General features: G+C 41.5%; 3 protein-coding genes across 4 annotated transcripts; all 3 read right to left on the reverse strand.

Annotated features, from left to right (window-relative positions):
- Positions 1-1,441: 1,441 nt before the first annotated feature.
- LOC311146179 (E3 ubiquitin-protein ligase MARCHF6-like) lies at positions 1,442-16,642 on the reverse strand. The gene is made up of 27 exons (XM_084182672.1): positions 16,374-16,642; positions 15,545-15,644; positions 15,151-15,224; positions 14,356-14,499; positions 14,168-14,240; positions 13,854-14,028; positions 11,908-12,091; positions 11,530-11,591; positions 11,382-11,414; positions 11,235-11,286; positions 11,068-11,126; positions 10,808-10,888; positions 10,625-10,693; positions 10,306-10,380; positions 10,063-10,197; positions 9,813-9,932; positions 9,602-9,702; positions 9,196-9,333; positions 6,030-6,225; positions 5,768-5,837; positions 5,450-5,649; positions 4,763-4,897; positions 4,128-4,217; positions 3,832-3,979; positions 3,573-3,708; positions 3,177-3,306; positions 1,442-1,683 (listed from the first exon to the last, which is right to left on the reverse strand). Exons 1-26 carry the CDS (start codon positions 16,390-16,392, stop codon positions 3,216-3,218), a joined length of 2,760 nt encoding a protein of 919 aa, XP_084038798.1. The 5' UTR covers positions 16,393-16,642; the 3' UTR covers positions 1,442-1,683; positions 3,177-3,215.
- Positions 16,643-16,779: 137 nt separating this feature from the next.
- Positions 16,780-18,489, reverse strand: atpsckmt (fATP synthase c subunit lysine N-methyltransferase). 2 transcript variants are annotated; one of them, XM_084182681.1, is made up of 4 exons: positions 17,932-18,489; positions 17,523-17,660; positions 17,331-17,381; positions 16,780-17,196 (listed from the first exon to the last, which is right to left on the reverse strand). In XM_084182681.1, the coding sequence occupies exons 1-4, from the start codon at positions 18,208-18,210 to the stop codon at positions 16,969-16,971; spliced, it is 696 nt and encodes a 231-aa protein (XP_084038807.1). In that variant the 5' UTR covers positions 18,211-18,489; the 3' UTR covers positions 16,780-16,968. The 2 variants fall into 2 exon arrangements, with proteins under 2 accessions (XP_084038807.1, XP_084038808.1); XM_084182682.1 differs by lacking the exon at positions 17,331-17,381 and having other exon boundaries at positions 16,854-17,196; positions 17,932-18,485.
- A 655-nt stretch (positions 18,490-19,144) lies between these two features.
- Positions 19,145-24,662, reverse strand: LOC311146248 (neuropilin and tolloid-like protein 1; the record flags this gene model as incomplete). Its single annotated transcript, XM_084182748.1, has 9 exons — positions 19,145-19,734; positions 19,949-20,062; positions 21,163-21,391; positions 21,556-21,683; positions 21,794-21,835; positions 23,598-23,846; positions 23,938-24,072; positions 24,285-24,341; positions 24,635-24,662. 9 exons carry the CDS (start codon positions 24,660-24,662, stop codon positions 19,145-19,147), a joined length of 1,572 nt encoding a protein of 523 aa, XP_084038874.1.

Genomic DNA, 24,662 nt, shown 5'->3' on the forward strand with positions numbered 1-24,662 from the left:
GATCAATTAAATAAAGCCATCTAAATATATGCATTTTCAGCTCCATTTTAGCACCAACTGGTAGATTTAAATACTCTTGATTATTTAGGCACATTTAAGGTTTATGAAAGTATGTATGGTTGGGAGAGCCTTTATTCACAAAATATATTGATATAGTGTTTTGATTCATCCTGAAAGTTGTCATATTTAAGTTCATCCATGAAATATTGGAAGGTGGAAAAAAGTGTAAAATAAGGGTTGAACAATGGTCCTATAAATCTACCCTAATCCTCACTAATCATGGAACTGCATGACAACGGTCCAGTCGTCGTGAACCGTGCGCCAGGCTCCTGGTTTAACCTGCTATGTTTGGTCTGAGTTCCATAATGATTCAAATAGGCTACATGTCCCAAATTACTGCACAATGTTAGCATAATATGATCCACTAATGCTAGCAACCCTCAGGAACAACTACATAGACGTGACAGAGGAAAGAAAGGTAAACAGAATGGAATGATGCAAAATGTAAGCTACAAATTGAAGAAAACGAACACTAAAGTGACAGTTATAAATGTATGTGGATATTACTGACGGTGGCTCCCAATAGTGGCTAATATTTAACATGATACAAATTGTAAAATAACACAGAGAAAAGCCTGGGTATATAATTCAAACATTCTAAAGCGTATACATCAATTTGGCAGGTTCAGCCCTACAGAAGACTATAGCTCGGGTCTCCAAATTTCATCCATGCAAATTATGGGAGCATACAATAAATATTCTGAATAACGGCACAGCTATTATAGCCTACCTCACTGTGGAAAAGGGTCCGCAATACGTCGTGTTGATCTGATTTTCAGTTTGTTTCCATATGACTGGTTTGACATTCGTCTCCAGGGATCATAAGGAAAAATAATCTAAAACAATTGCTATGTGTATTTACATATGGATTACTCATTTACCTAGCTCTTATCAATAGCTCTTTTCAATAAAAAAAAAGTACAGTGCACGGAGGATGCTTTTATTTATATCGGAAAAAAGTAGATGCTTTTCCCACTTGGAACCAGCAGGTTCGCTTGCGCGTAAAAGTGTAGGAATTAGGAGGGAATTAAGTCAAGGTCAGAATACAGTGTATCTGTAGACACACCTCCACCTTTCTTAGAGCTCCACCATGAACGAATAGCGGGTGAATAGCATGCTACTCTCACACTTAAGTTCAAGGTCAGAATACACACAGAGAACAGTGCAGAAAAAGGGAATTACGTTCCATTTACGCTTAACTCGGGTCGGAATCAGCCCCATACAGAATAGGGAGAATTGTTGAGAGGAGGTGGTTTGAAATGGAGCAGCACCTCATTGGAAGGTCAAATTTCCACATCATCAAAATCCAGAGAAAGTGATTGACTGGAGTAGGCCTACATTAAGAACTCAAATGTGAAGAAAGGAGTAACACATACACAAGTGATTTAGCAGTATTTTTAAAAAATAAAACTATTGAACAACATTTTTTAATCCTCCCATGTAGGGATGTTGTTATATCGCCAATGTCTCCCCAGCAAACACACACGCTATAGGGAGAGGTGACTGAGCAAGGCTTATTATCATGATACAACACAAGAGGAAGTATTTTATGCTATTCACATCCATGGTGTTTTTCTACTCAATTCCTGGACAGTCACTGGTTTTCTTCTGAGTCCAATTTGACTGAAATTACAGAATATGACAAACAGTTTAAGGTGTTATTCTGTGAGGAAAGTAGACATTTATTAAGATGACCAATACACACTTGACCACTCAGGAAAACAACACGGAGCAGACAAAAAAGCAACAAGATTTACACAATTAGAAACTGCCTCTAAATGCACTTATAAAAATAGAACATTTGCTTAAAAATGAGTCAGCATAAACTCAACAGGTAAACACCAGTATCCAGTTTTGTATATTAAGTTACTAGAAGGTCACTTATAGAATCTTAGCATTTAATACCCTCTCTGAAAGTTGGAAATCAAGTCTTAAACCTGCAACTGACAGACAATTTTACACACTGAAAAGAAAGAAATCCTTTATTTACAAACATCATATCAATCTCCTTAACACACAGCCCCAAAAAAGTGTCAAACTAGATCAAAAACTCCTGTCAAGAAAATCATATTGAATTGTATTTTAGTGTCTTCACCACCAACTTGAAATACTGACTTGATTTAACTTAAATGGTTTATGAATGATTGCCACTATGTTAAAGCTTTTTAAAGTGCAACAGACTGATATTCGTGCATAAGTAAGAACCTATGTTACTCTATAGAACAGGTGTAGCAAGAAATGTAGAGTAGAAATTAGGTTACAATCTCGTAACTTCCTAATACCAAACTCAGCAGATACTCTGCCTTTTAGGGTTCTCTCAAATGAGACCAAACATTGGAGCTACATCATATAAATATCTGTCTAAGTGGGTTAATTAATAACCCCAGCCTGAGACAGGAGACCATCAAGCCAGTATATTGCTATTCAGGGAAGCCTGCCACACTCATTAGCTCCTTTGTGGCCAGTCAGTGAACCGAAATCTATACATCTGAATTAAAAAGTCCCTCGCTTTAAGCCCTGCTGCAGAAAGACTAAAATCACCCATTCCAAAAGGAACTTTTCTTTCTTGCAAATAACAACAACCTCTCACCCACACACTGTAATACTAAACCCCTAAAAAGGGAAATCGAAACTAATAAATACAAACTACAAAAACTGATCCCAAAGTTCTTCAGCCTTGTCTCACACTCCTCACTCCTCTAAAGCAGAGCTTCAGTCATGTGTTCCAATGGGATTATCCCATAGAGCAGAGCTGAACAGAGGCTTCCTGGGACTCTGCCTCTTCCTAGTCAAACAGGTCAGGTACTGTAGCAGTCCATCCAGACCCAACAACAGAAACTCACAGAATGAAGTCTAGATAAATCTAGATTGAATCAATGAATTGACAAAATACTATTTTTTTCTCTCAAGATGTACAAAGATCAAACAATTTTTTCAAATCCAAGTTGGTTGGTTTCAGGGTCATTCTGCCTTTGTTTAATATTTTTGTAAAACACACTTCTCAGTTCTCCGGCTGCGCTTGTGAGCAGGGAATGAAAAGAAGACATGGCTAGTGCTTGTGTCATGAATGTGAAGCCACGGGTGAAGAGATGTCAGAAGGGAGGAGAGAGACTCACAGCTAGAGGCTGTTTTCTCAGGTCAGGTGATAACAGCTCCTACTCCTGGGAAGAGCTGCTGTGTGTGGCTGTGGTGCTTCTGCCTGCCACCTTGCGTTCATAGTTCACCAGTCTCTGTCCAACTAGGTACCTGAGAGAGATAAAAAAATAACTGTTTCAGAGAGAAATACCACGCCATGAAATGAGTGAGGCTACAGAGTGTAAATAGCACAACAGTATGCCAACAAGTAAATCCTCAGAGGCTTGGAGAAGTCATTTTATGATTTGTACTGGAAACTATGGTGCTCCACTGTCATAATGGAGACTTTGTGATGACTGATCACACTAATAGTCAGTATTGCCAATAAGTCTAAGTAATAACTGTAGTTGTGCTGAGCTTAATGTCAGAGTACTCACTTGTCATTCTTAATGTGCTCATAAAGGCGCTTAAATTGACGGATTTGGAAGGACAGGATTCCCAGCAGCATGACGACCATGAGCAGGAAGGGGTAGATTCTCCTCTGCACCAAATTCTGCATCTCCATTGTAACTCCTGCAGAAAGAGCAATCAGAGGTTCAATGATAAATTTGCTCCTGTTCCCTCACCAATAATATAGATCTCTCTCACACAACAGAAACCAATAATTCCACTTTCATTAACTGATAATTGCCTTACCTGGGGAATACTGAGCTACGATGGGGACGATGCCAGCAGAGATGAAATAGGGCACACAGAGAGACACCAGCAGTACACAGATAACCGGAGCAGCCAGCTTACGGATGATAAAATGGAGATCAATATTGCGAATTCCGTTAGCGTACACCTAGAAGAGAGAACAACACGAGGAAGTCAAAATTATTCCAAAACGTATTCAACATTAATCTGAGCTATATTATTAATGGCATCATACTACAGGTCTTCAGAGTAATTAATGTAATAATTATAGTAAAACACAGTCTTGTGGGACCGACCTGTTCGATCACTGTTTTCAGCCACCACTGTGGACCCATCAGAGTAATGGCAGCAATGATTTTGGCATGGAGCACTCCGAGAGCCCAGTCCTGAAACAAAGAGTCCCAACATGAGCAGGTTTGTCTAAAACAGCAGTGTTGGCTGTAGTTGCCTCTTGTTCTGTTATCCAATTGAGGGAAGCTAAAGACTTCATCATAAAAGTTTTAGGTGCAGTGTAAAATTTGCTGACTGACCATTCACATCGCTCCGGCCAAACTAGCGTTTCTTCTCCACGATGTGGCTGGATTTGCTTGCCTCCCTGACGTTTTGTAAATCGCAAAACACATTCTTACCGTTCTGATTGGTCACAGAAACCGGTGGATTGGGCCAGAGCCAGCCTACATGATGACCGTATCAACTCTGATTGGTTAGAGACGGTCCAATCGTTGATTAATTTGTTTTGTACAACGCCCCTCATTTTGACGGGAGGCAGTTTCAGACTAAATGTATGGAGTGATCATAGAGCAGCGGAATTAAATTCAGAATGAGTAGTTATGCAAGCGTAAAATCTTTTAGATGCCCATTTCCATCCAATGTACTGTATGGCCATAAAGCTATATGGCCATTGGTGTTAGATGGGTGGCCCTTACAGTACCTGCCAGGGGTAGAAGAGTGGTGTCTGGTCCAATGGCACCCTGAGAGGGGCTACTATGACCAGCTCAAAAAGCAGGCCCAGCAGGAGAGGGATGGCTCCAACCAGCAGCACAGCCACGACCACCGTCTTCAGGATCTACAGTACAAACGTATACAAAACAGAGGGCTAGAAACACAGGCCTCTCAACACACACAACACAGATACAGTAGGTATCATTCCACTGAGCGGCCTTCAGTTTGCATTCTGAGTCAGCCTATATAGAGGACATGAATGACCTAGAACCATGCGTTCACACAGAGATGAGCCACCGCAAACTATCAAAGCACAGCATAATAAAAAAGCATGACCACAAAACATACAGTATTGAAACCACTTGTGTCTATATTCCCATATATTTTGTTGTATAAAATCACATGCTTATTTTAATTCAGTTGCTGTTTGCATTACAAGAAGACGAAGACGAAGACGAAGACGAAGACGAAGACGAAGAAGACGAAGACGAAGACGAAGAAGAAGAAGAAGAAGAAGAAGAAGAAGAAGAAGAAGAAGAAGAAGAAGAAGAAGAAGAAGAAGAAGAAGAAGAAGAAGAAGAAGAAGAAGAAGAAGAAGAAGAAGAAGAAGAAGAAGAAGAAGAAGAAATTCACTCATGTCAGGTGTGTGTTGGCGGTGGCTGTTGATTGTCATTACCGTGTTGCAGAGCATTACCATGAGGGTCCACTCCTGGACCTTCAGCAGAATGACCCTCCTGCCCTGGGGCATCCAGGCCAGCAGCACAGTGATGGCCCTGATGGACAGCCAGCACACGTATAGGCCGCACGCTGCCGTGTACAGCTCATGGATCTTCGCGCTGCCCGTCCAGAAGGACATCAGGTACCGGCCGGCGAATACTGTAGCAGGGGGCGGAGAGAGGGAGTGAGACAGGGACAGTAGGTAAATGGGGAAGACGGTGGAGTGGGACAGTGCAATTCCATCGAGTGGGTTGTGTGGACTACACAGTGAATTCACCTGGCAACGTGAGGCACACCAGACTGGCCACCAGCAGTGTCACACACATGAATACGATCAGCAGCACAATCTAGAAAAACAAGAATGAACACACATGAATAGACCACATTCCATTTAATTCCCATGCTCTGAGACAAAGAAGGCTAAGAGAAAACAAGTGTCAGGTCTAATGAATAGCTAGGCAGGCTACCTCCTACCAGGTGAATCATATTATCATTATATTATATTATATTATTATATGTGAGTTATAGTCATGACTCACCCTCAAGCTGAACTTAATGGGTTGGTGGTAGGGCTGGACGCCCACAGGACCTCCCTGCTGTAGGATAGCCTGGTGGGCAGCGTGCAGCCCCTCAGGGATGGCGTTGTTATTCCTCCCCTGCGGGTTGTTGTTGGCCTGCTGGTCCGCATCATCGTCATTCTCCTCCTGGTCACCCAACAGGTACGAGTGGAGGTCTCTGTGGCACAGACAGCACCGTTAACATAGGGTTCAAAGTCTTGTAATTGGCTGAGGTGAGGCTGAGGATATGTATCAGTCTATAATAGCTCAATTCTGGGGTTTTACCTTTTATAGGAGAACAATAAGCCTACATGAACTACACTATATATACGAAAGTACGTGGACACCCCTTCAAATTAGTGGATTCTGCCATTTCAGCCACATCTGTTGCTGACAGGTGTATAAAATCGAGCACACAGCCATGCAATCACCATAGACAAACATTGGCAGTAGAATGGCCTTACTGAAGAGCTCAGTGACTTTCAACGCGGCACTGTCATAGGATGCCACCTTTCCAACAAGTCAGTTCATCACATTTCTGCCCGGCTAGAGCTGCCCGGTCAACTGTAAGTGCTGTTATTGTGAAGTGGAAATGTCTAGGAGCAACAACGGCTCAACTGTGAAGTGGTAGGCCACACAAGTTTACAGAACGGGACCGCCGAGTGCTGAAGCGCATAACAATCGTCTGTCCTCGGTTGCAACACTCACTACCGAGTTCCAAACTGCCTCTGGAAGCAACGTCAGCACAAGTGGAGTGGTGTAAAGCTTGTCACCATTGGACGCTGGAGCATTGGAAACGCATTCTCTGGAGTGATGAATCGCGCTTCACCATCTGGCAGTCCAACGGACAAATATGGGTATGGTGGATGCCAGGAGATCGCTACCTGCCCCAATGCATAGTGCCAACTGTAAAGTTTGGTGGTGGAGGAGGAATAATGGTCTGGGGATGTTTTTAATGGTTCGGGCTAGGCCCCTTAGTTCCAGTGAAGGGAAATCTTAACGCTACAGCTTACAATGACATTCTAGACAATTCTGTGCTTCCAACTTTGTGGCAATAGTTTGGGGAAGGCCCTTTCCTGTTTCAGCATGACAATGCCCCGTGCACAAAGCGAGGTCCATACAGAAATGGTTTGTCGAGATCGGTGTGGAAGAACTTGACTGGCCTGCACAGAGCCCTGACCTCAACCCCATCGAAAACCTTTGGGATGAATTGGAACGCCGACTGTAAGCCAGGCCTAAATCGCCCAATATCAGTGCCCGACCTCACTAATGCTTGTGGCTGAATGGAAGCAAGTCCCTGCAGCAATGTTCCAACATCTAGTGGAAAGCCTTCCAAGAAGAGTGGAGGCTGTTATAGCAGCAAAGGGGGGACCAACTCCATTTTAATGCCCATGATTTTTGAATGAGATGTTTGATAGGCACAAGTACAGTGGCTTGTGAAAGTATTCACCCCCCTTGGCATTTTTCCTATTTTGTTGCCTTACAACATGGAATTAAAATGGATTTTTGCAGGGTTTGTATCATTTGATTTACACAACATGCCTACCACTTTGAAGATGCAAAATATTTTTTATTGTGAAACAAAAAAGAAATAAGACAAAAAAACAGAAAACTTGAGCGTGCATAACTATTCATTTGTAAGTCGCTCTGGATAAGAGCGTCTGCTAAATGACGTAAATGTAAATGTATTCACCCCCCAAAGTCAATACTTTGTAGAGCCACCCTTTGCAGCAATTACAGCTACAAGTCTCTTGGGGTATGTCTCTATAAGCTTGGCACATCTAGCCACTGGGATTTTTGCCCATTCTTCAAGGCAAAACTGCTCCAGCTCCTTCAAGTTGGATGGGTTCCGTTGGTGTACAGCAATCTTTAAGTCATACCACAGATTCTCAATTGGATTGAGGTCTGGGCATTGACTAGGCCATTCCAAGACATTTAAATGTGTCCCTTAAACCACTCAAGTGCTGCTTTAGCAGTATGCTTAGGGTCATTGTCCTGCTGGAAGGTGAACCTCCGTCCCAGTCTCAAATCATTCCTTAAATTCTGATCAGTTTCCCAGTCCCTGCCGATGAAAAACATCCCCACAGCATGATGCTGCCACCACCATGCTTCACTGTGGGGATGGTGTTCTCTGGGTAATGAGAGGTGTTGGGTTTGCGCCAGACATAGCGTTTTCCTTGATGGCCAAAAAGCTCAATTTTAATCTCATCTGTACCTTCTTCCATATGTTTGGGGAGTCTCCCACATGCCTTTTGGCGAACACCAAACGGGTTTGCTTATTTTTTTCTGGCCACTCTTCCGTAAAGCCCAGCTCTGTGGAGTGTACGAATTAAAGTGGTCCTATGGACAGATACTCCAATCTCCACTGTGGAGCTTTACAGCTCCTTCAGGGTTATCTTTTGTCTCTTTGTTGCCTCTCTGATTAATGCCCTCCTTGCCGGGTCCATGAGTTTTGGTGGGCGGCCCTCTCTTGGCAGGTTTGTTGTGGTGCCATATTCTTTCAAATTTCTAATAATGGATTTAATGGTGCTCCGTGGGATGTTCAAAGTTTCTGATATTTTTTCAGAACCAAACCCTGATCTGTACTTCTCCACAACTTTGTCCCTGACATGTTTGGAGAGCTCCTTGGTCTTCATGGTGCCGCTTGCTTGGTGGTGCCCCTTGCTTAGTGGTGTTGCAGACTCTGGGGCCTTTCAGAACAGGTGTATATATACTGAGATCATGTGACAGATCATGTGACACTTAGATTGCACACAGGTGGACTTTAACTAATTATGTGACTTCTGAAGGTAATTGGTTGCACCAGATCTTATTTAGGGGCTTCATAGCAAAGGGGGTGAATACATATGCACGCACCACTTTTCCGTTATTTAATTATTTATTTTTTTGAAACAAGTTATTTTTTTCATTCCACTTCACCAATTTGGACTATTTTGTGTATGTCCATTACATGAAATGCAAATAACAACAAAATAGGAAAAACGCCAAGGGGGATGAATAATTTTGCAAGGCACTGTATGTGTCCACATACTTTTGGTCCTGTAGTGTATATCCTAGTAGAATAGTGGTTTCCAATGTAAATGATAAAGCCCACGCACACTCAGTCTAACAGAGAGTTGGTATGTTGTTGTTAGCGTGTGACACTCACAGCAGATATCCAGCGGTGACGGTCCAGGCTCTGACCAGGCCTTTGAGCCACTGGCGTGTGTGACCCTGTTCCAGCAGCGCAGGCAGAACCACCTGAAGCAGCAGCAGCTCCAGAGACAGCTCACTGACTGGAGCATCACTGGGAGATGGAGACAGACAACACCCAGTCAACACAGAGACATTATCATCCCTCATAACGGAGTACATTACAGAGGCATTTGTTAGTTACTGAAGAGGCATTTATTCATTACTAAACAGGCATTGGTTATTGATGTTGTAGTGTGGCATGCATTAATGCGGCCAATGGTTCATCTTCCGGTAATTGCAATGGGGTCGACTTCGGCATTACTAGGAGCCAATGACTTAAGTCAAGTCATTCCATTGTCATTCCAGGCCACCAGACTTACCTGTACAGCATGACATTGTAGGGGAGGAAGGCTGGGAGGATGAGTTTGATCGTCCTTATGGGAAGCCACAACATTAGTAAAACTATGGAGCCAAACACCACCTGTGGAGAAAGACAGGAGAAACCCAGTGTTACTGGCACTGTATGTCCTGTCCAGGCACCCATAGCTATGGCATTGTACATTAGATAGGAATAAGTGGGTTGCAACTCACCACTGATAAAATGAATCTTCGGAGATGTCTGTATATTGGCAGGTGAATCATTTCTTGGACAGGATTAAAATCAGGATCGTTCAGGTTTCTGAGAAACCATAAAACACCCGGTCTCAGCACCTAGAGCGACAATTAGAAACAGATCAGCCATGGTGGGATACATAATAACTCAACAGCAGAAATCTCTTGACATAGGTTTCTGGCACCTCAAATGACAGCTATGAAGGTATGAGACAGAATACTATCTCACCTCTCGCAGTAAGAGGATAAAAGAGGCAAAGTAGAAGACGTAGACCATCCCTACAAGCCAGTGAAGGAACATGGTGGTGCCGGGAGCAGACTCAAAACTCAGCTCTCTGTCCTTCAGAGAGGCATCAAACATCTCCTACAACAACACAGAACAACATTTGGCTTTTCAATACAGGAAAAGGGATGTATCAATTATTATTTTGAAAGGACGAATCATTGAAGCAGAAGAACATGTTTGGCTTACCAGTGAGCAGATGTCGAGCCACCAGCCACAGATGACAGGGAACACACCGATCTCCACGACTACCAGCAGGGATACCTGGTTAATCATAATATCAATATGTATTATAACTGGTGTTTATTTCAATGGCAATAGAAGGCAAATTAATAGTTTATACTGTAATCCAGATTACTGTGTAACAGTTCAGAACATACTGTACGGAAGATAAACACAATATTCTATATGTATACACTTCTGAGTCCATAAAACACAAACTAGTCATATACCAGTCAGACTATGCAATCCCAATCAAGGACAAAATCATTATCATAATTTTCAATACCTTGACAACAATGTAGCACACTCCTAAAAGGCGTCTGGATCTTTGGAATCTCACCAATGCTGCCAATCCCTGGGATTTTCATTAAGGAAAAAACACATACAATACAACACAGGTACTACATCATGTCTATAACAGACTAAAACTAGACTATAACACACTTTTGTAACAGAAAGCAGAGGATACATGGCACAGTATTAATGTCATGGCCAGGAAGATGTAGCCCACGATGGTGGTGATGAGGCCTTCAAAGTGGGAGGCCTGCACCTGCAACAGGAAATTACATGATTAAAATAAATATTCTTTCTGACACTGCAAAGCAGTTCAACTGTGTATGGAGCGAGTCATTCAGATTCCAAAACAAACTTCACAAAATCTATTCATACAGATTACACACGAGAGAAAGGCCTTCAATTCAATTGAATTGACATTAAGCTGGTACTTACATTATTCTCAAAGCCAAGTCCCACAACTGAGAAATGACCAATATGATACGGGCAAAAAGCTGAAAAGAAATGCAAGTCATTGTTGGAATATTCATTTTTATATCGTTTTTTTTATTTTTTTATTTATCAATGGCACATTCTCTTAACATAACTTTAATGACACGTACCGAACACCAAAATGAAGAGTGTGTTTAGTGAGACCACCCAGAAGACATGCTCCTGATGAAGAAAGAGGGAACACATATTTACAACAACCTGAAGATTTTCTCAAAAGGGAACGCCATTTCATCAAACATGGGGAATGAGCTACTTACCAGGAAAACCAAGGAGCCATCAAGACCGAGCATCTGTGAATAAATAAAGAATGGAATGTTCAATTTCACTTTACATTTCTTAGACACAACAATGACCAATAGGTATATAACACAAATAGGCCTGAGGGAATTCTAATTCAAAACTCACCCTCTCCCATGTTAGCTCCTCGGCTGCCCGGTCCCATTCCAGGGCATTCCAATTCATGTCATCTACAAAAAGACAAAAGCAGCACCTCACTTACTGTCACTAACACCTCACACTAAAACTTTGTCAAACAAACAGTCCAGATATCGCCTATAGATTCATGTCTATGAACAATGAAAAAATAGACATTATGATACGAAATTGTAAAATACAAAACCATCATCCTAAATTAGCCTTTGAAATAAGGTTAACATCTTGAACCTTTATGGCCTGAGTGCCAGTCTATTTGTGCCATCATAGCAAATCCTTGTCACTGACAATGAGCAATGGTGCAAACAGATCTGGGACCAGGCTAGAACCTTTCCATTCGAAGGTTCATACCTTGTGCTCCATTGTTGGCGTCCCCTACATCCTCAGCCCCAGCCTCGTCCTCCAGCTCCATGTCCTCTGCCAGGTCCACCTGGATGTCAAGGACCTCAGCCGCTGGACCGTTGTCAGCCGGGGGCTCAGCGGCAGCAGGAGCAGGCTGGTTCTCACCCACCCCCTGCCCAGGACCTGGGCCCTGCTGTTGGGGAAAATACATGGGACATGAAGGTGGGTGCGGTAGCTCCAGAACATTAGAAGAGGCTTTCTCTGGTTAAGGAAGAGTGTATTGAGTGCTCTTTAACACTCAACTTAGAAGTGACAAGTTGCACTGAAGGAATGCTATAGTTAGCACATACAGTGCCTTCGGAAAGTATTCAGACCCCTTGACTTTTTCCACATTGTTACTTTACAGCCTTATTCTAAAATTGATTAAATTGGTTTTTTCCCCTCAATATACACACAATAGCCAATAATGACAAAGCAAAAACCTTTTTTTATAAATTTTTGCTAATTTATAATTTTAAAAAACACTGAAATATCACATTTACGTAAGTATTCAGACCCTTTACTCAGTACTTTATTGAAGCACCTTTGGCAGCGATTACAGCATCAAGTCTTCTTGGGTATAACACTACAAGCTGTATTTGGGGAGTTTATGCCATTCTTCTCTCTCTCAAGCTCGGTCAGGTTGGATGGGGAGTGTTGCTGCACAGCTATTTTCAGATCTCTCCAGAGAGGAGAGGTTCGATCGGGTTCAAGTCTGGGCTCTGGCTGAACCACTCAAGGACATTCAGAGACTTGTCCCAAAGCCACTCCTGCGTTGTCTTGGCTGTGTACTTTGGGTCGTTGTCCTGTTGGAAGGTGAACCTTCGCCCCAGTCTGTGGTCCTGAGCACTCTGGAGGTTTTCATCAAGGATCTCTCTGTACTTTTCTCCGTTCATATTTGCCTCGATCCTGACTAGTCTCCCAGTCCCTGCCGCTGAAAAACATCCCCACAGCATGATGCTGCCACCACCATGCTTCACCGTTGGGATGGTGCCAGGTTTCCTCCAGGCGTGACGCTTGGCATTCAGGCCAAAGAGTTCAATCTTGGTTTCATCAGACCAGAGAATCTTGTTTCTCATGGTCTGAGAGTCTTTACATGCCTTTTGGCAAACTCCAAGTGGGCTGTCATGTGCCTTTTACTGAGGAGTGGCTTCCGTCTGGCCACGCTACCATAAAGGCCTGATTGGTGGAGTGCTGCAGAGATGGTTGACTTTCTGGAAGGTTCCTCCATCTCCACAGAGGAACTCTAGAGCTCTGTCAGTGTGACGATCGGGTTCTTGGTCACCTCCCTGACCAAGGCCCTTCTCCCCTGATTGCTCAGTTTGGCCGGACGGCCAGCTCTAGGAAGAGTCTTGGTAGTTCCAAACTTCTTCCATTTAAGAATGATGGAGGCCACTGTGTTCTTGGGGACCTTTAATGCCTGTCTCGGAGCTCTACGGACAATTCCTTCGACCTCATGGCTTGGTTTTTGCTCTGACATGCACTGTTAACTGTGGGACCTTACATATACAGGTGTGTGCCTTTCCAAATCATGTCCAATCAATTGAATTTACCACAGGTAGACTCCAATCAAGTTGTAGAAACATCTCAAGGATGCTCAATGGAAACAGGATGCACCTGAGCTCAATTTCGATTCTCATAGCAAAGGGTCTGAATACTTATGTAAATAAGGTATTTCTGTTTTTATTTTGTATACATTTGCAAACATTTCTAAAAACCTGTTTTCGCTTTGTCATTATGGGGTATTGTGTGTAGACTGCTGAGGATTTTTATTTATTTAATCAATTTTAGAATAAGGCTGTAACGTAGCAAAATGTGGAAAAAGTCAAGGGGTCTGAATACTTTCCGAAGGCACTGTAATTATGTTAACACAAAGAGTGACTTGGACTTGACTTTGTAGTGGGATTTTTGGTTACCTCATTAAATTGTGGAGCTGGTGCATGTTGTGGCTGCTGCTGCTGATTCTGCTCCAGCCACTGGGGGGCGCCACCATGAACAATCTGCTCCCGCAGCCACACCAGACTGATGAAGGCGCAGAGTGTACACGTCACCACGAAACAACCCTGCAAGCAGTCCGCCAGCAAGTTCTCTCTGTGGATGAAGTGACATGACAATTGTCTCATGGTGAGTCAGAATGTTATTGGCTAAATGACTAGAAAACATTTGTTTAATGTTTTTACAGGGTATTGTTTTGTACAGGTTTGGGAGAAGAAAAGAAGGACAATCTTACGTAGAAAGCATATCTAATGGCAGGGTGAGGAGTGAGCTCACAGAGCCGGTAAACAGACACTTGTAGATGCGACCTGCGGGAATAAGAAAGTCAGTCAACACACACTGACATATTCAAAAAGGCCAACAATGGATAGCATATTGAACAACATGTACCAACAGACTGTGTTTTAGGACATTTGCACTTACATGCTGTGAGAGGAACGACTCCCAGCCAAGCAAAGGCCACTAGTGTGTAGTGAAACCAGTATCTAATAGCTGTGCCTACACTTGTCACCAGCCCCGCAAATATGTCCTGGACCGGCAGCCGGGAAGGCATGTCTGGAGAATAGACTGGAAGAAACAAAGGAAAGAAAGTATCAAAACAGGATACTTTCACATCCTCAAATTCCAACCCTCCTTTACTGCTCCTAATTGGGTCCATTCGGGAACTAAGAAAAGCTTGCATAGGATCATAATAGCTGTCTGGTCAGAAAAGTGGCAAAGTATTTTCTATTGGTATGATGACAGACTATCCTTGTCCTTTAGACAATTTAATCATCTGAGAAAACCACAATTTAAATCTCTCACTAAATGAATGAGGATGGCAGACAGACTCCGGTAAGAGAAACAGAGCAGGCTGCGCACATTAGTATAGACAGGGCTGTGTGTGTGTCCCCTGTGCCTGTCCTGAATGATAACTAGTCAGGGCAGCTCACAGCCTTACTCTAATGAGAAGTAGTAATACTTCCCCTGAGACTGATCAAGACCACACATGCACTTCAAAATAAAAGACTTCAAGAAATATGTCAGAGGTCAGTCATTGGATGATGATATTGGACTGCAATCCCTCTGTCAAAACAGGCAAATGGCCCTATGAGGTAGGCTTATACATTAGTCACGTCATTGGAACCCCATATAACTGAAGTAAATGCTGCATTGTATAGTATGTTAAACAGAATAGGCATATAGACACAGAGAAGTAAATTAAATTGAATTACTTACTTGGCGTAAAAGCAAATCTGTGTTTGCATAACTCGCAGTATTCTTTTCTGCTGTGTTTTAGCCATTGTACCAAGCTGTGAAAACACAGATGGATTATATAACTGTGGTGTCACATGTGCAGCAATGTAAAATATCAATTGAAGTTGCCTAAGGTCAGTCCATCTAGCTAGATTTAGCACGGGGAGCGATCTAGTATCAGAGCCCATCTCTGGCTAACAGATCACATTTTTATGGCAACTTGTCACACCCTGGCTTCCATTACACCTTTTCCATAGTAATACTTGGCTCTGCTCCCCTCTGTTGAGTGTATCATGCTCTGGCAAGAACCCAGTCTGTCTCTAAAGAAATGCCACTGGCCCTGTGTTTGGGCATACAACCAACCAGCACCACATACCATTCTTGGTGGATGAATTTTATACTTCCTGTGCAAACACAGGGGTGATATAGTGGCTTGTCTGGGGTTCCTTCAGACCGGCAGACCCGACATATATCCCCTGCAGAAGACAAGGACATTAATCAGACAAAATCAGAGAACAGGGTTCAACCAACTCAGAAGAAGTATGATGCTGTATGAAATTCAGATAGGCTTTGTTTTGAGAAAACAAAATGTGAAACTTGCATGAAAACAACCTAGCTAGCAGATCTTTCAGTGGTCTCAAGACTCTTTTTGTCAGGACCTTTCATTTGTAAATACTCTGGGGCTTTTGATTAACTTTACAAACAGCAATGAATCATCCCCATGCTTTACCTGTCACTAATCAAGTGAGTGACAGCACTAATGGCAATGGGTGGCACATACTGGGTAGGTTGGCAAACAGTTCAATTCTATATTATTATTGTTGTTATGTTAGTTAGTTATGTTGATTAGTTAGAAATGGAGGACTGATACATCACTAGTCTATTGAATTTAAATGTAATCAACAACGTGTAGAAGTGCAGTGAAGTCAGTTAGCTAGCTACTAATGTTAACGAACAGTGATAAAGCTTGGTTATACTGTATATTGGACTTAGTGGTGAGTGGATGTAGCTAAAGTTAGCTAACGTTAGCTAGTGATGCTAATACTTCATGCAGGTTGCAGCTTCGACAGAAAATAACGGTTATTGTCAATTTGCAACAAAACAGATTCCTAGAGGCCCAATCAAATGTGTGTCACAACAGGGGGTTAACTAATTCTGTAACGTAAATGTTTTTAACAAGATGGGTTGACGAGGTTGCTAGCTACCTTCCTCGGCGGTGTCCATCTTGAATGCTGACGCACACTGTCCTCTTTACAGTCAACACATAAGACGAAACACCGTCTGGCTAGTTGGTGAAAAGCCTAGCAGCCAGCGAACAAAAACCCCCATCTCAGAATGATGTTCGATTCGAACATTAACGATCACTGGTTACAACGTAACTTCTCTATTTCCCCGTGGGGATACAATGTAGCAATTTTATCCGGCACACTCCGCGGCCCTGTGGCTAGATTAGCTACGGTAAAATCTGCAGTGCGCAGCAACTATCAGTATGCGTCACCGTATAAGAGTAAGCTGCGCACTTTTATATTTTTTATTCCAAAAATAAATATTAAACAAATACGTTAAGACAGTTTGATTTCATATTCAGTCAAAATAAATAAATGATGTGTTAGGTAGTAATGAATGCAAGAAGGGTAATTTGCTTACATTATCACAATTATTTTTTATTATTTTAAATACAGGTACAACCTTTACAGATTAGCAATTACTGACTTATACACATTTGATTTGATAACATCCTGGGAAGGTTTTTCAAATCAACAACAAAATCCCTGAGGCATCCAGGGATGAACACAATTATTATGATGTGGTAGTGTCACCATTGCCCTGGGGCTGCTGTGGAGTTACAATATGTCCCTGATGTGTTCCTTTTTCTGTTTTGAACGACTCTGCATCATATACCCACACAGTGTCTATTCCTTCTCCAGCGGTGCCATCAGGTGCCCAGTTGGGAAAAGGGAAACGGCAGGCCACCACTTTAGCTGTGCTCTGTAGTTCTGTCTGCAGTTTGCCCTCCAACTGATCCATCTGTGAAGTCATACAATCAAACATCATATTGAGGATCATATTGTTGATGTAGTGCTATGCGTGGTGGCATTTAGAAAATAAAAAGCTACCATTATTATTGTCAAGACTGGTAGATAATTAAGAATTAAACTCACCATCTGAGGTACTCCAAATATGACAACATTTGAGTACTGATTAAAGCTGACCTGAGATGAGAACCAGGGCATACAAATAAATTAAAAGAAAGACCCAACATTAGTTCCCCCTGTATTGGGTATTAGGCTACTACATAAACTTTATTTTGTATGGTGAACAATTTGTAAATGATCGCTGATGGATTGACTAACCTTCCATAAATCTGATATGTGGAAGGAAGTAGAATGATGAACTCCCTCTCTCCAAGCTCTGTAACGGGAGTACCACACCAACCATGGATTCAACTCAAGTCCAACAGCTCGAAATCCTTTCTTTGCAGCTGCTATCACCTGCAGAAATTAAATGCATTGTTAAATCAAAGTGCCAGTGATAGGAGCAACAAAATACTACACATTTCCAGCCTAACAGCCTTCAGGGATGCTAATAGGCTACAACTAAATTCCTTCTAATGCAATTTGTAACTTTAATTTCCAGAGAAGAGTGCAAGCCCTGCAAATTGCACAAACCCAAGGATCTAACTTAACAATCAATAGTGAAGTCACAATCACAAATTAAGACATTCTCTGGTCCTCCTCTGATCAGATTACCAAGTTTACTTACTATTCTTCCATCCCCACTTCCGATATCCACGAGGGATCCAGATCTCGCCTGCAGCACTCTCAGGACATTTTCCACCTGTGCTGTAGTTGCGGGGACATAAGGTAGGCACACCTTTCTCAAAGCAGGTGCAACAAATGGACCTGCAACAGCGTAGAGGGCAACCAATGACCCCCCGACAATTCCAGTTGCGATCAGTCCTAAACGTTTTTTGAAGCCGCTGTCTTTAGCATTAACGTTACATTGTATCGCCTCCGTTTCCAGTAGATTGTGTTCTGTCATGATGACTTGCTACTTTGAATCAATGAATGAGCGCGAGCTGCTGGAAACCGCCACTGTTAGCTATCTACTCATCCAAGGACATGTATTGATAGCTACATCATTCAAGAACATGTAGAAATTACGAGACTAACCACCAAACCTACACTTAAACACGTGGGATGTAACTAAATAGCAAATTGACATGACATTTGAATGTCAGAAAAGTTGAAAATACTTTATTAGAATTAAAACCTCGCTCTCCTCTCGCTCTGGACCAAGGTGTGCAGCAGATATATGTCCGACTTGATGCGAAATGCAGTTTCGTTAGTTCCTAGTTCCACTCAATCATCTTGCTTTTTCCTTTTCTAAAATGTGGTTAACATACCATCCTCTATTACTACCACCCTATGTGTCACAAAACCAAGCATTTAATGATATAATGTATTAAATGTAAAATGATAATACATTTTTAAACGTAATAACAAAACAGAGGTACAGTATTTGGAGATGGTGTAGCCTACACTATACAGGGGGAACAATGTATTATAACTGACAGCAATACACACTGTATAGACTTATAACTGACAGGAATACACACTGTATAGACAACACCATACAACAATAAAAAGCTAAATATGAAATCATAACAGGTGCAAACATGATGTATATTGTATTTTTCATGCACACAGTCAAAGGGGGAAATTAAACCACTTCATATTCAGAACATACCTAAATTAAAACCAAGGGGACACCATAGATCATATCAGAATGTGTATGTTTTTTGTTCACTAAAAATATTTACAAAACCACAACCATTCCATGATATGCATTCTTAATTTGTAGGCTACTTGTGTGAATCCAAGCAGAACAAAAACATATTTATTTAAAACAAATGGAACAAGCAAAGAGGAACAGAAAATCTGTTTGGTTGTAGGGCATGCATGTTCCTCATACCTCATAAATCATTGGACATTGACCGGTGTGCAGCCAGGACATGGTGGCTCTGGCTGGAGGTGGGACAGTCATCCATGTCGTCATCCTGGTCACAGCCATCCTGCCCGTCCTGTGAGTAACTGTACTTCATCATCAGTATATTCCTGTGGCTGGAGGGTGTGGCGTGGTGGGACTGTGAGAGAGGTATGTCTGACATGATGGCTGCATCCCGCACACTCAGGTTACTTTGGCTGCCCTTGACACTGGACACCTGGGAGTGGGCTCCGCCGCAGTGGTGGTCACGAATGCATTTGGACGAAGACCGTCTGAGTTTGTGAAACTTCTCAAAGTCCTCGGTCATAGCCATTTCGGTCATGTGGTCGGCAGAGGCTGCCCTCCGCAGGGTGCACAGTTCATAATGTGGGGGCTCAAAGGCCTCGTGGAGCAATGTGGGGTCAAAGTCATCCCTTCTGATTATGTATTTTTTGCGTGGCTGTTTGACTTGAATGATACTTGCCACAATTAGAAGGACAACCACCAGACCACAGGTGACTAGAATGATTGTGACATTGGTGTGGTCAATATTGTCTAAGATGCTGGCACTCCTCTTCTCTGTGGACAGTAAATATGACATACAATCAAGTTTTCTATTGTGGCGGCTAGGTTTGAATTGTGATGAATTGTGTGATGAAAGTTACATTTCGATTTATCAACATTACATTTAGAATCCACCATTAACGTGTACTTTTGTCATACAGGTTAACCTAAAACATTGACTGTAGTTCTTATTTGTCAGCTCTATACCCAAATGGAACAGGTGTCTCACCTTTGCAGTTGTTCTCATCCCAGGGGTAGACACAGTTCTGGATCCCGTTGCACACTAAGCTGGTGTTGATACACATGTTGCTATGGCAAAAGAAAGCCTCAGCTTCACAAGGAGCTGAAAACATGGGGAACATAACTTTACTCCCTAAATATTAAATAGGGTTTGAAAATAATGAATTAGATTAAAAAGCAACCAATAAGGCTTAAGCCGCTTGCACACTGCCACAACAAACTTCAACAAATGCCAACAAACAGACACCTATAGCCAACTCGTTTTTTACCCAGTGTTTGTTGGCGTTTGATGGGGTTTAATGTGGCAGTGTGCAAGTGGCTTTAGATCACGTTTGGTCCAGGAGTGTTGTTACAACACTATATTTAAAAAAAATCTAGTTGTTTCAACTAATTATTATTAAGTAACTGGTTCCACAGTTACTCAACTTTTCGGTCAGTGTTACCTGTACTTAACATTTTTAGTTGGCCCAAATGTAGCTCCAACTTGAGAAAACTTAGACAACAATTCAGTCAATTTAAAATGATCTGTTTGCTCAACTTGTCTCATATATTAATTAAACTAGAAATTATTATTTGGGCATCTTAACTAAGAAAGGCTCTACAACTGGTTACACATACACACAGTACCTTTAACATACAATTTTTTGAACTTATATATTTGACACATGTTGACATACAGTGCATTCGAAAAGTATTCAGACCTCTTGACTTTTTACAAATGTTGTTAGGTTACAGCCTTATTCTATAATTGATTAAAATGTTTTTTTCCCCTCATCAATCTACACACATTACCCCATAATGACAAAGCAAAAACTTTTCTTAGTTAAGATGCCCAAATAATAATTTCTAGTTTAATTCATATATGAGACAAGTTGAGCAAACACATCATTTTAAGTTGCCTGAATTGTTGCCTAAGTTTTCTCAAGTTGGAGCTAAGTTTGGGCTAACTAAAGAATGTAAGTTCAGGTAATACTTTGATTGAAAGGTTGAGTAAACAAAAAAAGTTTGTGGAACCAGTTACTTAATTATAATTAGCTGAAACAACTATCTTTTTTTTACAGTGACACAATAACCCAGTAAAGGGGCCTCGTATTCCCTGCGGCTGCCTCTCCTTGCAAACTAATTGGAACATTTCAAACAATGCATCAACAATTGAACATAGCAGTAGATGGATTGGAAATTGTGTCAAATTAATTCACTAACGCTCTAGGAAGGTTGTGAAAAGGATCCGGAAGCGGCTTTTTCGGCTGCCCTGGTCAGCCCACATTCGTATGACCCCCACTGAGGTCACCAACATCACATCGTTGGCCACTGTGCTGCAGAACTTGTTCTTCAGGTGCTCCACTGAGCTACTCCCATCATACACGGCCACAAAGTTACGTTTGCATTCATTGGAGTTGTGCATCTCATATTCCAAAAATCGCAAATAGATCTGCAAGAAAATTGTCCAAAAAAAATGTGAAACAATAGGTTTACAACCAAATGAGAACTTGACTTGAGTATCTTTTGTATATCATGTTTTCCAAAAGACTAAATGGAGAATGTGAGTGAGGGATATTGCAAATATGAAGAAGAAACACACAAAACTGTACTGACCCTTCCCTTTGGTGGTGCCCGAATGAACCACCTACAGTCCACAGCCTCTGTCTGCAAGGCTTTGCCCTCTTTGAGTATTGCTGCAGAATCAATGATCCCATCTGATCCACCAAGATCAAATTCGCAAACTGTAGTACAGGAGAGTCCATTGCACAAGGTGTTAGTTAGACAACAGTTGGCTGTTAAAATATACAGTATAAGGCTAATATATGTTTACATAGGTGAACCATGTACATACAAGGCAGAGGCGGTAGGACACCCATGTCTTTAAATTCAGGATCTGAAAAGAGAGCACACAACAGTGAGCCTATTGTATACCTCTTCTGACATTTCACGAAATACATGTTCTGTGTCTGAAAGGATAAGGGCCAGCAATGCATCATCTCGAATGTGTGAACCCTGTCCATAGTTTAATCCATTCTGCAATCATCCACTTGTCCTTCATAACTAAATAAAGCATGTAGAGACAGAAAGAACAGGAATTCTATCCTAAAGCTTCACCATTATGATTTGTAGGTGGATTAATAATCCTTGGACCAGCTTTATACAGATTAGGCTGCACAAGCAATGAGAACCAAGTGATAAAATCGGACTTCCAAACAATTTTTCATGATAACCTCATCTTTTTAGATTTTGAGAGAGAACCCAGTTTGCTAAATATTAATATAAATATAAAACAGTGATATTAAGAGGCAGATCTTTGTGATATCGCCATGGCTGCAAGGAGGAGACAGCTGAACTATTTCAAACCTAAACTCAGCCATGAATCCGTATTAATCCTCTTGTTTCTTACCTCTGTATCATGGATTATTCACAGTGTGGTTGTGTGTGTGTGTATGTGTGTGTGTGTGTTTGTATGTGTGTGTGTGTATGTGTGTGTGTGTGTGTGTGTGTGTGTGTGTGTGTGTGTGTGTGTCAGAAGATATGAAAAATATGAAAATATATGAAACATATGTCAATAGTGCTTTTTCTATCCAGTTTAAAACAAATATTTACTGCAAACACTCACGCTTATGTAATAGTGTAGTAATAAGACGATGATCGGTCAATTAATTATCCTGCCACTGATGAGAGGAATTAGAAGCGATTAGCTTTTGGCATTAAAGGATTCATTACTTCAGAGGTAAACACTGGGAAATCAGCTTGTACTTCTCTACCAATGCAGGCCTGGGAAGGCTTTCTATTGGCTAGAGTATTGTTGTGTGGATACTTTTTTTATGGATACTTTTTGTTGTATAAGTCCTACAAAGGGTACCCTCACACTCACTCACTCACTCCTCAAAATGTGCCACTGTGTTTCAGGGAGAGATTATCTGGGAATCAATTTATACCTATTTATATCAATCTATATTAATCTTTTGACACTGAAGTATCTCATCGGAACTTGTGGATGAGCCATTCTCACTTCAAGTCTTGACTCCAATGCAGGGCAGGCAGTGATATCGAATAACCATGTCTACTGGCCATGTCAAAACCTTCACGAGACTGTGAGGTTACTGAGACACATTTTTGAAAGATTTATCTGGTGAATGGCTTTGATTGGGAGAGAGGGAAACAAGAAAGCAGATTAATCTTTCCTCCCAACGTAAGTGCCCTATAAATTCTGCTAGGAATACATTCTCAGCTGCATGGGTATCCCTTAAGCTGAGGCTCAGAGCTGACAAGCTGTACTCCCCTGAAGACAAGCTTTCATTAACTGGGCTGGGTGAATGAGGAGATAACCCCACCCCAGCTGCAGCATGTGTGCCTGCACTACAAATGCAGCAGCTGATATGAACACACACAGCAGTAAGCGCCACACCAGTCTTCTGTAGCTGCAGCTCAGTCACTGAGCTGTGACTGGTTAATTGTTTTGGCTGAATTTCTCTGCATTCACTGGATGTGTACAACTTTATGTAAATATTGTGTCTGTGTGTCTGCATGTGTGCCTGTGTGAGATAAACTGTTAGCCTATCAGAGTCATACATTCAGCAACAACCTCAGAATAACACTGAAAATATTGAAACGGTTAAAAGAAATCAATGTATTTGAAATTATATTACCTTGAGTGAAGTTATAGCGTGCTGAAAATCCAATTGCCTCCAGTTCCCCATCTGCAACAAACTTTATATGCAGGTATCGCCCACTTGATTTAATATACAAAGGGCTTTCCTGGCCACAGTATCGACCAATTAAAGTGGAGAAGGAAAAGGGCCCATCACGGACTTCAATGTGGTCAAATTTGCATTCCCATGAAGGCTCTATTGAATACTTCTCATCAAAGAAGAGGTCGATGCATTGTCTTGGTGAAGCTGAGGGAACACAGTGGGGAAATGTAAGAAAAATAAACATAATATCCAATAAAAAACAATTACTTGCTGAGATGGTGTTAATATCTCTTACCTTCAATTATGTAAATACACGTTCGCTCTGGTGGGTACTTTTGGGGGTAGTTGGGGGAGGTGAACAGGCCTCCCTCAGCCTCCTTTATCCAGGTGCCACATTGGCCAATTGGGGTCACCCCTGAATTGTTTGTCACTGAAGCACAAGATTAATTTTCAGGTGCCAATCATACAGAACCATTATAACATCCAGCTTTGTCTGACATGAAAAATGTATCAAATGTATTGGTATTGATCTGGTGTGTCATAGCCTTCTTTATTACATAGACATTACTTTTCACAGTTAGGTAGATTCCAACAGAACAGGGAAATAAATCACTCTACACACAGTGTATATTTCAGGGTTACCTGCTTTTTTTCCTGGTGTACCAGACAATCCAAGAGTGATTAGACTTGCAACTACTGCTGTAAAAATCAAAGGAAATGAAAGTTAGAAAAATATGTACAGTAAAACAATTGGCTATGGAAATTGTGTTTGTATATGTTACTAAACCACAAAATAAAATGATGTTCCACAAAATCCAGAAATTACAATTTCGTTTCATAGCATAATGAATTCCAATTTAGCGTTTTTTTTTTTTTAAAGCGTAATTGCTGGAAAGTTCAATGGCAAGCATTGATTTAACTTTATACTGTTGACCATCTAACTATGCTTTTAAAGAGATAATGTGATACAAACAAAAGTAGACTAAATTTACCGAGAGGCAACACAAGTTTGTCCAACAT

This window comes from Coregonus lavaretus (assembly GCF_964263955.1).
Source record: "Coregonus lavaretus genome assembly, chromosome: 19".
Taxonomy (NCBI): Eukaryota; Metazoa; Chordata; class Actinopteri; order Salmoniformes; family Salmonidae; genus Coregonus; species Coregonus lavaretus.

Excerpts from the sequence above, each read along its gene's own strand:
- LOC311146179 (XM_084182672.1), bottom strand. Across the intron at positions 11,592-11,907 it reads CGCCAACAATGGAGCACAAG|ATGACATGAATTGGAATGCC; the intron begins GTATGAACCTTC and ends GTCTTTTTGTAG. Across the intron at positions 3,709-3,831 it reads CGTAGCTCAGTATTCCCCAG|GAGTTACAATGGAGATGCAG; the intron begins GTAAGGCAATTA and ends CTCTTTCTGCAG.
- atpsckmt (XM_084182681.1), bottom strand. The coding sequence starts at position 18,210 with ATGACAGAACACAATCTACTGGAAACGGAGGCGATACAATGTAACGTT. Across the intron at positions 17,661-17,931 it reads GAAGTGGGGATGGAAGAATA|GTGATAGCAGCTGCAAAGAA; the intron begins GTAAGTAAACTT and ends TAATTTCTGCAG. Across the intron at positions 17,197-17,330 it reads TATTTGGAGTACCTCAGATG|ATGGATCAGTTGGAGGGCAA; the intron begins GTGAGTTTAATT and ends ATGACTTCACAG.